We start from the raw sequence: 13,998 nt of genomic DNA on the forward strand, positions 1-13,998 counted from the left end.
CACTCCAGTCTGGGTGATAGAGTGAGACTCCATCTCAAGTAAATAAATAAATATACTGATGCATCCCTCTTGGGCTACCCCCCCACCAATAATTTTTTAAAAGCAGATTTATGGATTTCACAGACCGTGTGATTCGCCCATTTAGAGTGTACAATGCAATGATTTTTAGTATATTCACAGTTGTATGACCATTACCACAATTTTAGGACATTTTCAGCAGTCATTTTCTATGTCTTCCCAACTCCCCCAGTTCAAGGCACCCAACCACTAATCTAGTTTCTGTCCCTATAGATTTGCTTATTCTGGACATTTTATAGAAATGCAGTCATACTACATGTGGTCTTTTGTGAGTGGCTTCTTTTACTTAGCATGATGTTTCAAAGGTTCATTCATATTGTAGCATGTATTGGTACTTTGTTCTTTTTCACTGCTGAATAATACTCCATCATATGCAGATACTCTCTTTGGTTTATCCATTCATCAGTTGATGGACATTTGGGTTGATTCTACTTTTTGGCTCTTAGGAATAATGTTGCTAATGCACCATGTATACAAGCTTTTGTGTGGACATCTGTTTTCATTTCTCTTGGGAATATCCCTAAGAGTGGGATTTCTGGGTCATACGTTAACTTTATGTCTAACCTTTTGAGGAACTGCCAGATATTTTGCAAAGCAGCTGCATCATTTCACAGAACTATTTCATAAGAGCTCTGCTCGGTGCTTTTAGATGTGATTCTAATGTGCTGCTGGTGTGGGTGAAAAACCTCAGTCCGCCTCATCTCATCTGGAAGTAAAGTAACTGTAGAGCAGATAGCGGCATTGTATCTGAAGGAGAGAATAATTTTAGAGAAGAACATCCAGCCCTTCCAAGTTGTCCTTTTCAGCATTGCACATTTTTCAGCTCTTCCTATGTAGTCGAAGGTGACCTGAGCACCAGTTAGGGGACTAGTCGGTCGAATGTTGGAGGAAGATTCTCCAGTGCCCACCTATAGCACAGGCAGGCTACCAAGAGTTAAGTTGATCTGGAAAAGTGACCTGTCGTTTAAGAAGAATGGGTCCACAAATGTGTAATCCCCACTTCTGAGGACACGACATTTCTTCTTGCGTCATCACGTTTTTGGTGTTATCTGGTAAAAACTGAGTCATGAGGTGCTGACAAAAATTCAGTGCACTTAACGTGAAGCTTGAGGCATTCTGCTCATTCCTGAGATACTTGCAGCTGTCAGCCCTGCCGTCTAGATGGTAAACAACTTGCCGAGGATGAAACCCTGCCACTGCGGCTTTCCTCGCTTTCCTCGGCTTGTCTGAGCGAGACCTAGACCTGAACGGTGCACGCCTGCGAGAATCGGAGGATGAGGGAGGGGCTGCGAGGTGGCGGCCCCAGGATCCAGCGGCCTCGCCCTCCGCAGAACCCTGCATCTAAAGTGGCCCCATGGAGGGAGGCAAAAACCAACTATTTTTGTTCTGTGAACTGTAAAAACAATCATTCCCTCCTGACTGCAGATAAGCATTTCCAAATGTCGCCTGTGAGCCACCCTGAGCCTTTTTTCCCTTCTTTGTGTTTGCAGCCACGGCACAGGGTACGAGAGCGATAACCACACCACTCCCATCCTCTGCGGCGCCCAGTACAGAATACACACGCACGGTGTCTTCAGAGGCATTCAGGTGAGCACGCAGAGGCCCTAGCGGGAAGGGGGCTGCACTGCCTCTTCCTGCTTACCGGCCCTTTAGTTCCTTACTGATGGACTCTTTGGCCCTGGCAAGCCTCTTCTTCATTGCAGGCTCCTTTAACATCAGGGACCCCTGCTCATCCCCTGGGTCTGATAACGCGGCTGTGTCCTCTCCCAGAGAGGCTGCCGCGCTGCCTGACAAAGCCCAAGATGCGTCCTACAGAATCTTCTCCTTTCTGCCTTTACTGCTCCACTTGACTTCTCCAGGGCGGGCTGTGTGGCTTTTGCTTTTGAGCTAATTGGGTTTGAATTAACCGCCTGGGCCTTTGACTTGTAAGATTTGGTTTACATCGTAAAGTGCCCACAGGTAGACACATCTTGGCAAGTGTTGATGATAATCATACTAACTGTACCGCCTATGGCTGGACATTTTCTATATACTAGGCATTGTGCTAAGTTTTATACATAGACTTAAAAAAAATGGACTTTACCCTATTAGTACCATTTTGTACTGATGTGGTACATTTGTTATAATTGATGAGCCAATACTGATAAGTTATTGTTAGCTCATAGTTTACCTTAGGGTTCACTTTTTGTATCGTACAGTTCTATGGGTTTTGAAAAATGCATAATGCCATGTACCTATTATTCTAGTATCATACAGAATAGTTTCACTACCCTTAAAGTTCCCTACACTCCACCTATTCTTCCCTCCCTCTTCTTCTCCCAACAATCACTGGTGTTTCTTCAGAATGTCATATATTTGGAATCAGACTAGATGTAGCCTTTTCAGGCTGACTTCTTTCTCTTAGCAATATGCATGTAAGGTTTCTCCGTGTCTATATGTGGCCTTTCACCCTTCATTTCATCTGCAGTACACCCTGATGAGGTAGGTACTGTTATTCTCTCTATTCTATGGGTGGGGAAACTGAAGCCCAGAGGTGATGAATAACTTGACCAGAATCACCTAGCTAGTAAATGGTGAAGCCGAGGCTAATAACACAGGTCTTGCCTGACTTCAGATCCCCTGTTTATACCTACCTCCTGATACTGCTTCTTAGGGAGGCAGAGGATGGTGAACAGTTTTGGGGGAGGGAGAGGTCTCCAACGAGCATGAGGAAAGTAAAGTATCAAGGTAAAAGTTTCAGAGAATTCAATAGACATTTTGGTCTGCCACCTCCATAGACCTTCAGCCTACCTTCCCTGCAGAGTCTCTATTTTGGGTGGTCAGAAGCACACGCAGTTACTAAGGGTTTCATTTATGGCTTATAAACATCAATCCATGGCTGCAACATGAGTAACAGCAGTGATACTTTCACCAGAATGGTCAGTACTCTAGAAATAAATTGTATCCGGGCCAGACCCCACAGGATATGTGGGGCAAGTAGCTCTGAGATGTTCTGATTAATGTTTCCAGAAGTGTCACAAAGAGAGAACAGTGTGCTCCCTACTCCCAAGCCTTTCAATGGAGAGGAATAAAGGCAAGAGTTACAGAAATATGGAAATCTGACGACGGTTTGGGGAGACATCAAGCCTGTCCCCTGACGAATACCATCAGAATCCTTCACCAGGTCCCTTACTGAGATTAACAACTGTTCCCATGTGCACTGCTTCTAGGATGAATTAAGGGAAATGGAAAATGCTTCCTTTGCTTTCTTTCCCATCAAGCCCAGTTTGTCAAGCTCCCTTGTCATGGCCTCTAAAAAACTCCAGACTGGACAGGTGTTGAGTATTCCCATCCAACAACTGGCTTACCATTTAATTTTATGCCACTATTATCCCTGAGACACTTCGGCCTATTAACATCAATGTTGTGTGGTATGTCACTATAGCATTTTTCTACCAAAAAAAGAAAGTGACCTTTCAGTGCAGGGTAATGTGAAATAGGGACTAGAACACAAGCATGGGGTAGAGTGGAAAATGCACGGGGCAAGAAGTTGGTTATACTCAGAAGTGGTTCCAGGTCTTAGCACAAAACATGAATGCGCTTTAGGCCAGGCATGGTAGCTCATGCCTGTAATCCCAGCACTCTAGGAGGCCAAAGTGGAAGGATCTCTTGAGCTCGAGAGTTCGAGACCAGCCTGAGTAACATAGGGACATCCTATCTCTACCAAAAAAAAATTAGCTGGGCATGATGACTCTCACCTGTTGTCCCAGCTGTTCAGGTGGCTCAAGTGGGAGGATTACTTGAGCTGATGAGGTCGAGGCCGCAGTGAGCCCCGATCGTGCCTGGGCAACTCCTGCACTCCAGCCTGGGCAACAGAATAAGATCCTGTCTTAAGAACAAGCAAAACCAAAACATGGATGCACTCTAGTGTCAGCATCTCACCCTCTATGGGGTTGATTTGCACATCTGTAAAGGAATGAGGAGAATTGAATGCCCACTCGGGCACTTGCTCAGCTCCCATTTATGACTCCCTGACCCCAAGAAGAGGAAGGGGAGCTTGCCTCTCTGTTTTCCTCCAGTTCTTATTCTTGGAAGACTGACAACACACACACTGCACTTCCACAAGATAAAGAGGAGCAACAGATGCCTTGCAAAGGATGTGTACAGTGCACAGAAGGCAGACGGATTCCAGTGCTTTCTGGTGTCACTATTAAAGGTTGTGCTGGCTTCACCATGGCCTTCTGGTGGGTTTTGCTTCCTTTCACAGATGGGACCACCATATCCAGGGGCTCCTTCTTCCTTGTAATTTATCTATACTTGGACGATCTGGTCAGTTTGGGGCTCATTCATTATCCCACTTTTTTCAAATAAGGATGCCCCCACCCATTGCAGATTGGCTCTAGGTCATGTGGTCATGTCTCCAAGCGGGAGGGAGTAGTTAGGTTTTGGGACTTTGGACTTGGAAACATCACTACCTCAAGAGGAGAAACTGAGAGATAGAATGGATTGGGAGCTCTTCGAGGCACCAGGATTTCTTTTGCAGAGACTCTGGGACAGCCATTTCATGTAGGTTTCATCTCAAGAGCCACTTCTGGTTGCTCAGTAGTGATGACCTTAGAGCACTGCATTGTAGAATGTCCTGATCTAGCATCCATTAGTGATGTCTGCCATGGCGATCTGGAGTGTGAATGGGAGTGGTTTTAGGTCTGCACCTGCCACCCCTTCTTTGAATATATTCCAGTGCTTACTCTCCCTCAAGACCTACGTGAATGTTCACATATGGCTTAAAGCCTCCTTGCCTCTTACTCTCTGCCTGCAGGATGTGCGGCGTGTGCCTGGAGTAGCCCCGACTCTTGTGCGGTCGGCATCTGAGACCAGTGAGAAACGCCCCTTCATGTGTGCTTACCCAGGCTGCAATAAGAGATATTTTAAGCTGTCCCACTTACAGATGCACAGCAGGAAGCACACTGGTAAGTGTGCCCACTGTCCAGCCTTGGGCAAACATGGTTCAAGAGCTCCTTTTCCAGGCTGTCACGCCGCTAAGGACCCAGGTCATTTCCAGGATGGAAAGTAAGCACTGCTTTGAAAGGTCTGATCCAGGTGATGTAAAAAGGCTGTGAGGCCATTTTGCATTCTGATTATCCATCCTTTATTACAGAAGTCAGCAAACTGTCTTCCAGAAGCGCAGAGCAGAGTGGTAGAGAGAAAGTGCTACAGAATTAAAGAGACCTGTGTGGGAATCGTGTTGGTGTTAGAATACTATTAGCATTTCTAAAGAGAGAGGAGCTAGCCTGGGAATATAGTCATCAGGTGGTTTTAGAAGGTCGATGGGCAAGATCGTTGTGAAATTTTGGAAGAGATGGTCCAAAGAAAAACTTACCTGCTTAGGTCAGTAATAATCAACCAGACAGGAAGGGGAAAATTGATTTTTTTTTTTGTGATCACTTTAAAAAAAAAAAAAAAGTCAGGCGTGGGGGTTCACACCTGTAATCCCAGCACTTTGGGAGGCTGAGGTGGGTGGATTACCCAAGGTCAGGAGTTGGAGACCAGCCTGGCCAACAAAGTGAAACCCTGTCTTTACTAAAAATACAAAAACGAGCCGGGTGTGGTGGCACGCACCTATGATCCCAGCTACTCGGGAGGCTGAGGCAGGAGAATTGCTTGAACCTAGGAGGCAGAGGTTGCAGTGAGCCAAGATCTCGTCACTGTACTCCAGCCTAGGCAACAGAGCAAGAATCTGCCAAAAAAAAAAAAAAAAAAAAAAAAAAAAAAAAAAGAAAGAAAGAAGAGAGAGAGAGAGAGATGATGATTTTTGAAGATACTCCAATGAAACTGGATTTTCCCCCAGGTCAAGGAGGCTGCTTCTGGGAAACAGAGAACTGGCATTGTCTGGTGTTGGCCACCTTGAATGTGGACAGCCATGTCACAGAATGTTTGCTCTGGGCCTTGTGGGCACTAGGTGGGAGTGTAGGAGTGTGGTGAAACCCAGGTTTTCTTACAGAGGAGCTACTGCTACCTTTTCCACAATCAAAGAACAGCATAATTATAAGACGACTGTTACAACTGTAATATTACTGCTGATTTTGCTCTTGGGAAGCTGGAGAAAAAAGTGAGCTGCATTCAGATTTCCTTAGACCACTGGATTTTGCTAATTCACTGTATCCAGAGGATGGAATTCTGGTATCAACCCGAGTTTGCACTTAGTGGGCCACAGACTTTGAGGCTAAAGAGGAGGGGACCAGTGGCATGTTATATTTTTATACATTTCCCCAAATGGGATCATTTGAAAAGTGACTGTCAAGGTTATAAGGAAAACGAAAAAGTAAAATCCTGCTTGAAAAATGCAAAGGAATAAATGAAGGCAATATGGTTGTGGAAACTTTTAATGGGAGAGAAGCACTTAGAATGCAGTGAGGATTAGACAACTGTGTGAAGGGAAGGCAGTGAACAGGATAGCCAGAACCCCAGACCCACTGGAGCCTTTAAGAAACTCTTCCTTGCAGAAGATGAGGGCAGGTTGGTATTTAACAATCCTACAGCCCCCCTTGAAAGAGAGCAATATCTTCTTATTTATTTATAACAACAGTATGGACTATTATATTAAGTACTTTTTGGGTGTCAGGCTCTCTACATGTATATTTCATTTAATCCTCACTCACAAAACATTTATTAAGAGGGTAGGATATAACAGAAAGAGGACTCAGGCTCCTGCTTTTTTACTGCAGGTTATAATCCCCCTTCTCAAAGAGTTGGTGGTTTGTTTGGGAGCGAGGATATAAACAAATGAAAAGTGACTAAGAGAGTACATGATCATGTACTAAATCGGAGACAGGAGGCACCGAGGAGTTTGGAGGATATCAGATGACTAGGGTCATCTGAGAAAGTTTCTTGGAGGAAGAAGGGCTTGGGTTAACAGTGAAGGCTGGTAGGTTGGGCAGAGAAAGTGATAGATGAGCAGAAGCTCAAAGGCAGGGGAAGGAAATCAGACTCAATAGGGGTATTGTGTTCTCCAGCGCGCAGAGGTGAAGCATAAGGCACCAAGCTGGATACAAATACAAAGAAAGGGGCCAGGCGCAGTGGCTTACATCTGTAATCCCAGTATGTTGGGAGGCATAGGCAGGAAGATTGCTTAAGGGGGTCAAGACCAGCTTGGTCAATATAGTGAGACCCCGTCTGTACAAAAAATATTTTAAAAAATTTAGCCAAGTGTGTTGGTGTATGCCTGTAGTCTCAGCTACTCAGGAGGCTGAGGTGGGAGGATGGCTTGTGCCCAGGATTTCGAGGCTGCAGTGAGCTAGGCTCACACCATTGTACTTCAGTCTTGGCAACAGAGAGAGACTCTGTCTCTGAGAAGAGAAATAAAAAGGCTCCAGTCCTCAGGATTTTCCAGGCCATGGAAGAATTGTAGAATTGTAGACCCAGACATAGCTCACCACATTAGACACCCTGGAATAAATGTTGTAATGAGGGAAGGAAGGGAAATTGACCCATGCAGTTTCCAAGCAGGCATTGCAGAAGAAGGAGACATACAGGAGACTTTTCGATGTGGAGATAGGGGACATTTAGTGTGAGCAGACTGCAAGGAGGACTTCAGGATGTGAGCTCTGGCATAGTGGGGAATAGAGATTCATGAGGGAAATAGCAGAGGCTTTGAGGCTGGAAAGGTAACAGGACCTGACTGATTCCAGAATGGCTTGTTTCCATCCCAGATGCCTGTGACTCAGGATTCTCCTAGGAAGGTGGGAAGGCTTGGGGTTGCTCACTTCTCTTGGGGCTCAGGTCCCAGTATTTGGCTGAACTTTCTCTAGTGAGGACGGGGTGAGGCTTCTCCATTCTGAGTCAGGAGGTTGGGTAATCCCACTACTGGCTTCTCTTGGATAAAGCACACCAAAAACTTTCTCAGTGCTTTTGGTGTATCTCGAGGATCTCACAACCATGGAGTCATATTTGCTTGACTCAAGAACAAGGAGTCGTAGCACAGAACACCACATCTTTGGGCCTTAAAACATAAAACTCTTATTTCATGAGGTTGACCTCAAGGCACATGCATCCCAGAATTCTGCCTCAGATTCTGCCTGGGAGTTAAGTATTTTGTTTTTTATTTGCTAATATTTTTTTGAGCACTCCTTCTGTGCTAGGCCCTGGGCTGAGCCCTTTATGCAAGGGTCATAAATCCTTTGAAGTTGTTGGATTATTGGACCCATTTTATAATAAAGAAACCACACCTCACCCAGGGTTTGTTTTTTTTTTTAATGGCAGAGCTAGATGTCAGCTTCGGGGTGGAATCCTCTGGCCCCTGAGCTCTCATTCATTTCTAACTTGCAGGTTGGGGATCATCCTACCCTAAAAAGCTCCAACAAAGTGCTTTAGGCATTTTGGGATCTGTTCAGTCCTAGTAGGAGAGGTTACCTTTAACGAGATCCCCTTTTCCAGTGTCATTTTCAAATAGAATATGTGTCTTCCCCAAGGTGAGAAACCATACCAGTGTGACTTCAAGGACTGTGAGCGAAGGTTTTCTCGTTCAGACCAGCTCAAAAGACACCAAAGGAGACATACAGGTTTGTAGGTTCACTTCTCATTGTTGCCAGCCGTGTTCCCTTGGGCTAGGGTTGATTTCATGATTCTCTTTGTTGTTGAACATGAATGAGAGAGTCAGCCATGTGTTTAATTTTTCCAGTATTTTTTCCCCCATAATCTCTGGAGATGTTCCTCCTCTTAAAGAAAAAGAAAGAAAAGGAAACACCCCACATTTCCCCTGCAAACCACAGAACAGCGAGATCCCACTAGCATTGGGCTGATGATACACTGAGCATCGGCAAAGAATGAGGGTGACAGAGAGTGGAATCCGATTTGTAGCGTGTGATTCACTTTTCCTGTCTCTGACACAGCTGAGATCTTCCAGCTGGTGAGAAGCTGGACCTTTGTGGTTAAGGAATGATTGTTCCCAAGCTAGAAGCAGGTCCTTGAAGATTACTGTGCAGAATCAGGGATTCTTGTTGGGTCTGGGGGACTGGGGAAATCTGAGGGTGAGGCAGATGCAGACATTGCAGGCGTGGCTGGAAATGCTGGGCTCCTCCAGCTGTCAGAAGTCAGCCTTGTGGGCCTCACCGTGCCCCACATTGTTAGGGCCGAGGCTAGACCTTCTCTGTCCATTTAGGTGTGAAACCATTCCAGTGTAAAACTTGTCAGCGAAAGTTCTCCCGGTCCGACCACCTGAAGACCCACACCAGGACTCATACAGGTAAAACAAGTGCGTAAACTTTTCTTCACATTTATTTTTCATTATTTTTTTAAACTATTGTGGAATGAAATTGTGATGAAAGGGATTGGAAAAGACTAGTGTAAAAGTTCTAAGGTTTAGCCTCAGCTGAGAGAAGGAATAGTGCATGGCTATCTTTAAATAATAAATAATAACATTTTTTAAAGAAGGGGAAGGTGGAAATACAGAGAAGGAGAAAGATGGGGAAAAAATGGCTGGAGTGTGCAGAATGAAAATGAAGAGATAAGCCAGGTCCCTACTGTTTCCAGTTTGTCATGTCACACATTTTGTCACTCTGTTTGATATGATAATCAACTTTACAGAAAAGCAGCAGAAATTCTAGCAAGCCAAACATTTATTCTTCTGAGAGCACATGTTTCATGGCACTGTTTTCAGAGAACTGAGTCCTTACTCTGCTGAAAGTTAATGCCCCCGGAGCGGTCTTGGTTTCTGTGGGATCAGTGTGTGGATATTACTTCTTTTGTACTAGTACAGAGAGGAGAATAGGGCATTTATTTACTGGCTGCTGAAGGTTTTTGCTTTCTGCAAGCCTGGTGTGATTCATAATAAAAATAGCACCACCTTTGTTGCATATTTTCTACCTTTGGAAAGAGGGTTAATGCTTAGCTTATCTAAGTCTATCTTCACAACATGCTTGTAAGTAGAGTAAGATAGGATCGGGTGTGGTGTCTCATGCCTGTAATCCCAGCTCTTTGGGAGGTTGAGGTGGGTGGATCACTTGAGCCCATGAGTTCAGGACCAGCCTGGGCAACATGGCAAAACCCTGTCTCTACAAAAAATACAAAAACTAGCTGGGCATGGTGGTGTGCACCTGTAGTCCCAGCTATTTGGGGGAGGCTGAGGTAGGAGGATCACTAGAGCTTGCTTGGGAGGCTGAGGCTGCAGTGAGCGGTGATCCCACCACTGTACTTCATCCCAAGCGACAGAATAAGACCCTGTCTCAAAACAAAACAAAACAAAAAAAGTAAGGTAGGCATGTTTTATTCCCATCTTACAGATGAAGGGACTGAGGCAATAGTAATTCAATGGCTTATCTAAAGTCACAGTTAGTAAGTAGCAAATCCAGTTCTGTCTGCTTCCAGCCCACCTTGTCCCACTTGCTGCTTTATTGGAGAAGGAACAGGCATTTAGTCTGCAGTCCAGGGAGCATGGAGAGTCAAGCAGAGAGTCAAAGTCAGCAAAGCTGAACACCACTGAGAGACTGAGAGGAATGAAGATGATGAGAGACAGGGTTGGGATTTGTCCATTAGGAGCCAGCCCTTGACGGCACTGCTGGAGGTGGGGTTGGAGAGTGGGAGCCAGGTCAGGAAGAGCAGAGGAACAGCGAGTGAAGGAAAACATGACATCACAAACCCCTGGGCAGCCCCAGATTCTCTGCCCAAACTGACTGCATTTAAAAACAGAGCCAAGGTACCTGTGGTCCATGGTTGGTGGGATGGGATCTTGCTTCCCTTTCTCAGGTGCCTTTGATGCTTCTTTGACTTAGTCCTGAGCTCATAATTTGGTGGCAAAGTGTTATAGTCCCTTGTACACTGCTGTCACACTCCCCAAGTAAGTGTGACATGACCTGTTTCACTAGCAGACTGTTTAATACTGCATTTGATTGGCCTCCAGTCTGACCCTGGGACACCAGCCCTCCTGGGACATTTCTCAGTGCTTGTCCAAATCAGTACTCAGAGAAGGCCAAGTGGGACCAGCAGTATCTGAGAAGATCCGTCAAGTGGTACAGGGTTTGACTTCTGCACATTCTTCCTTAGGATGGAGCCACAGCTGCTTTTCCATCATGGCTAGGCCTGGGAGGTGTGATACAGGAAAGAGCATGGGCTCTGGAATTCAGCAGACCTGGAGATTTGAGTTCTGCCTGGATCTGCCTTCAATAGATGTCCTACCTCATCTGTAGAGTGGGGATAATAACGCTTCCCCTACGGGCTGTTGCAAGGAATACATGAGGGTGTGTGTGTGTGTGTGCGCGCGCGCGCGCGCGTGTGCATGCACACACGTGTGTGAAGCCCAGCACAAGGCTTGGCATATGTTAAGCATCAAATAAATGATAGTTATTCTCCCTAATGAGAATGAGGCTTGGAAAGAATGTCTGAGGGCTCTTTGGGTGGAGAAGCCTCAATCTTTTGGCAAGCTTATTAAAAATCTAAGAACCACGCCCCAACTAGAATCTTCCATATAACAGGATTATGCTCTCAGTAATACTTTAAGAGAAAAAAAAAACCACGTAACATGCAAACTGGTATCAGTGATTTATTTTAAAGTATCCAGCCCATCCAGGGTATCTACACAGATAAAAGTGTTAAAAGCTTCAGTCACAGCTCAGATCCCTGGACAGTGATCACTCAGTAATACCCAGGGTGATGACCTGGAGGCTTCTGCAGCCCAGTTCTGCTCAGTTCCCAACTTACTCAGCAAAGGGGAGAAATTTACACAGTCCGCAAAACATTCTGTCAGCAGAGACTGAAACAAACGTTCTTCCCCTTAATTATGAATTGCTCAGACATTTCCCCCAACTTGACTCATTCTGTACCTCCCACTTTCCAAGTTTTCTGGCCCAAGAATATAACTTTTTACAATATTTCGATCCTTAAAGCCCCTAGAGGTGCTGCTGTTTCAAGGCTGCCTGGGAAATGAGCTCAGTTGGTTAGCTCAGGGACGGAACGATGGGGAATTCAGAGTGGGTGCCTTGTAATGACTTGACTCAGGCCTTGATAGTTGAACTTGCGCCCGTCTCTTCATTGCAAGTGTCTCTGACTGGCAATTGTGTCAACAGGTGAAAAGCCCTTCAGCTGTCGGTGGCCAAGTTGTCAGAAAAAGTTCGCCCGGTCAGATGAATTAGTCCGCCATCACAACATGCACCAGAGAAACATGACCAAACTCCAGCTGGCGCTTTGAGGGGGTCTCCCTCGGGGACCCTTCAGTGTCCCAGGCAGCACGGTGTGTGAACTGCTTTCGAGTCTGACTTTCCACTCGTCCTCACTCACTTCTCTAAGAAGGAAACTTCAGTTGATCTTCTTCATCCAACTTCCAAGACAAGATACCGGTGCCTCTGGAAACCACCAGGTGTGCCTGGAAGAGTTGGTCTCTGCTCTGCCTACTTTTAGTTGACTCACAGGCCCTGGAGAAGCGGCTAACAGTGTCCGGTTAGTTAAAAGCCCATTGCCATTTGGTCTGGATTTTCTACTGTAAGAAGAGTCATGGCTGGTCATGTCCCCCTGACCCTTCCCTTCTTTTTTTATGCTCGTTTTTGCTGGGGATGGAATTATTGTACCATTTTCTATCATGGAATATTTATAGGCCAGGGCATGTGTATGTGTCTGCTAATGTAAACTTTGTCATGGTTTCCATTTACTAACAGCATCAGCAAGAAATAAATCAGAGAGCAAGGCATCGGGGGTGAGTCTTGTCTAACAGTCCCGAGGTCAGCCAGGCTGCTAACCTGGAAAGCAGCATGTAGTTCTGCCAGGCAACGTTTAAAGCTCATGCATTTCAAGCAGCTGAAGAAAGAATCAGAACTAACCAGTACCTCTGTATAGAAATCTAAAAGAATTTTACCATTCAGTTATTTCAATGTGAACATTGGCACACGGCTCTTAAGAAACTATGAAGATCTGAGATTTTTTTGTATGTTTTTGACTCTTTTGAGTAGTAATCATATGTGTCTTCATAGATGTACATATCTCCTCGCACAAATGAAGGGGAATTCATTTTCATCATTGGGGGTGTCCTTGGTGTAAACAAACCATGCTGGTTATGTGGCTTCAAGTTGTAAAAATGAAAGTGACTTTAAAAGAAAATAGGGGCTGGTCCACAATCTCCACTGATCAGACTGTTTTTAAGTAACTTAAGTAACTTTGGGTCTACAAGTATATGTGAAAAAAATGAGACTTCCTGGGTGAGGAAATCCATTGTTTAAAAGTGCTTGTGTGTGCGTGTGCGTGCGTGTGTGTGTTGTGTTGTGTTTTGTTTCTTAAGGGAGGGAATTTATTATTTACTGTTGCTTGAAATTACTGTGTAAATATATGTCTGATAATGATTTGCTCTTTGACAACTAAAATTAGGACTGTATAAGTACTAGATGCATCACTGGGTGTTGATCTTACAAGATATTGATGATAACACTTAAAATTGTAACCTGCATTTTTCACTTCGCTCTCAATTAAAGTCTATTCAAAAGGAAAGTGGCAAGATTCCATCAGCTGTATTGTGTTCAAATCTCAAGGCCACTGAGCCTCTTTTAAACAGGTAAGAGAAGACGCCACCGACGTCGAATGCTACTAGTGAGCCTATCCAGGTCCTGACCACAATTTATTTATCTCTGTCAAACTTCCGGAGGGCCTTACATGTCCTAGAAGCAGCAGAGAATGCCTTCACCTTGCATTACAGAGTGATCGTGCTCGTGCTGTGGTTGAATGGGGTCTGTGGATGATGTGGGGATTATGTTTTAAGGTTTATTTTAGGCAGCTTATCATTGCATCACTTCTTACTCCAGATCAGCAAAAGAAAATAGAGAGATGTTAATGATAACTTGTCCTTTTGAAAGTTCACAGATACATCACTGGGAGGGCATAGGCTGAACACCTAGTACAATTGAATTTACAACTGTACTTGCTATAAATCAGCTCAGCAGATTGAAAACTGCTCAGCCTTTCCAGGGC

The 13,998-nt window shown here is 44.9% G+C and overlaps 1 protein-coding gene across 2 annotated transcripts; it reads left to right on the top strand.

Moving 5' to 3' along the window:
- The first annotated feature begins 1,274 nt into the window (after window positions 1-1,274).
- Window positions 1,275-13,702, top strand: WT1 (WT1 transcription factor). Of its 2 annotated transcripts, XM_008002762.3 has the most exons (5): window positions 1,275-1,665; window positions 4,877-5,027; window positions 8,526-8,615; window positions 9,215-9,307; window positions 12,114-13,702. In XM_008002762.3, the coding sequence occupies exons 2-5, from the start codon at window positions 4,952-4,954 to the stop codon at window positions 12,233-12,235; spliced, it is 381 nt and encodes a 126-aa protein (XP_008000953.2). In that variant the 5' UTR covers window positions 1,275-1,665; window positions 4,877-4,951; the 3' UTR covers window positions 12,236-13,702. The 2 variants fall into 2 exon arrangements, with proteins under 2 accessions (XP_008000953.2, XP_072873607.1); XM_073017506.1 differs by lacking the exon at window positions 1,275-1,665 and having other exon boundaries at window positions 4,762-5,027.
- Window positions 13,703-13,998: the final 296 nt, after the last annotated feature.

Source organism: Chlorocebus sabaeus, chromosome 1, assembly GCF_047675955.1.
Source record: "Chlorocebus sabaeus isolate Y175 chromosome 1, mChlSab1.0.hap1, whole genome shotgun sequence".
In the NCBI taxonomy this organism is placed as follows: Eukaryota; Metazoa; Chordata; class Mammalia; order Primates; family Cercopithecidae; genus Chlorocebus; species Chlorocebus sabaeus.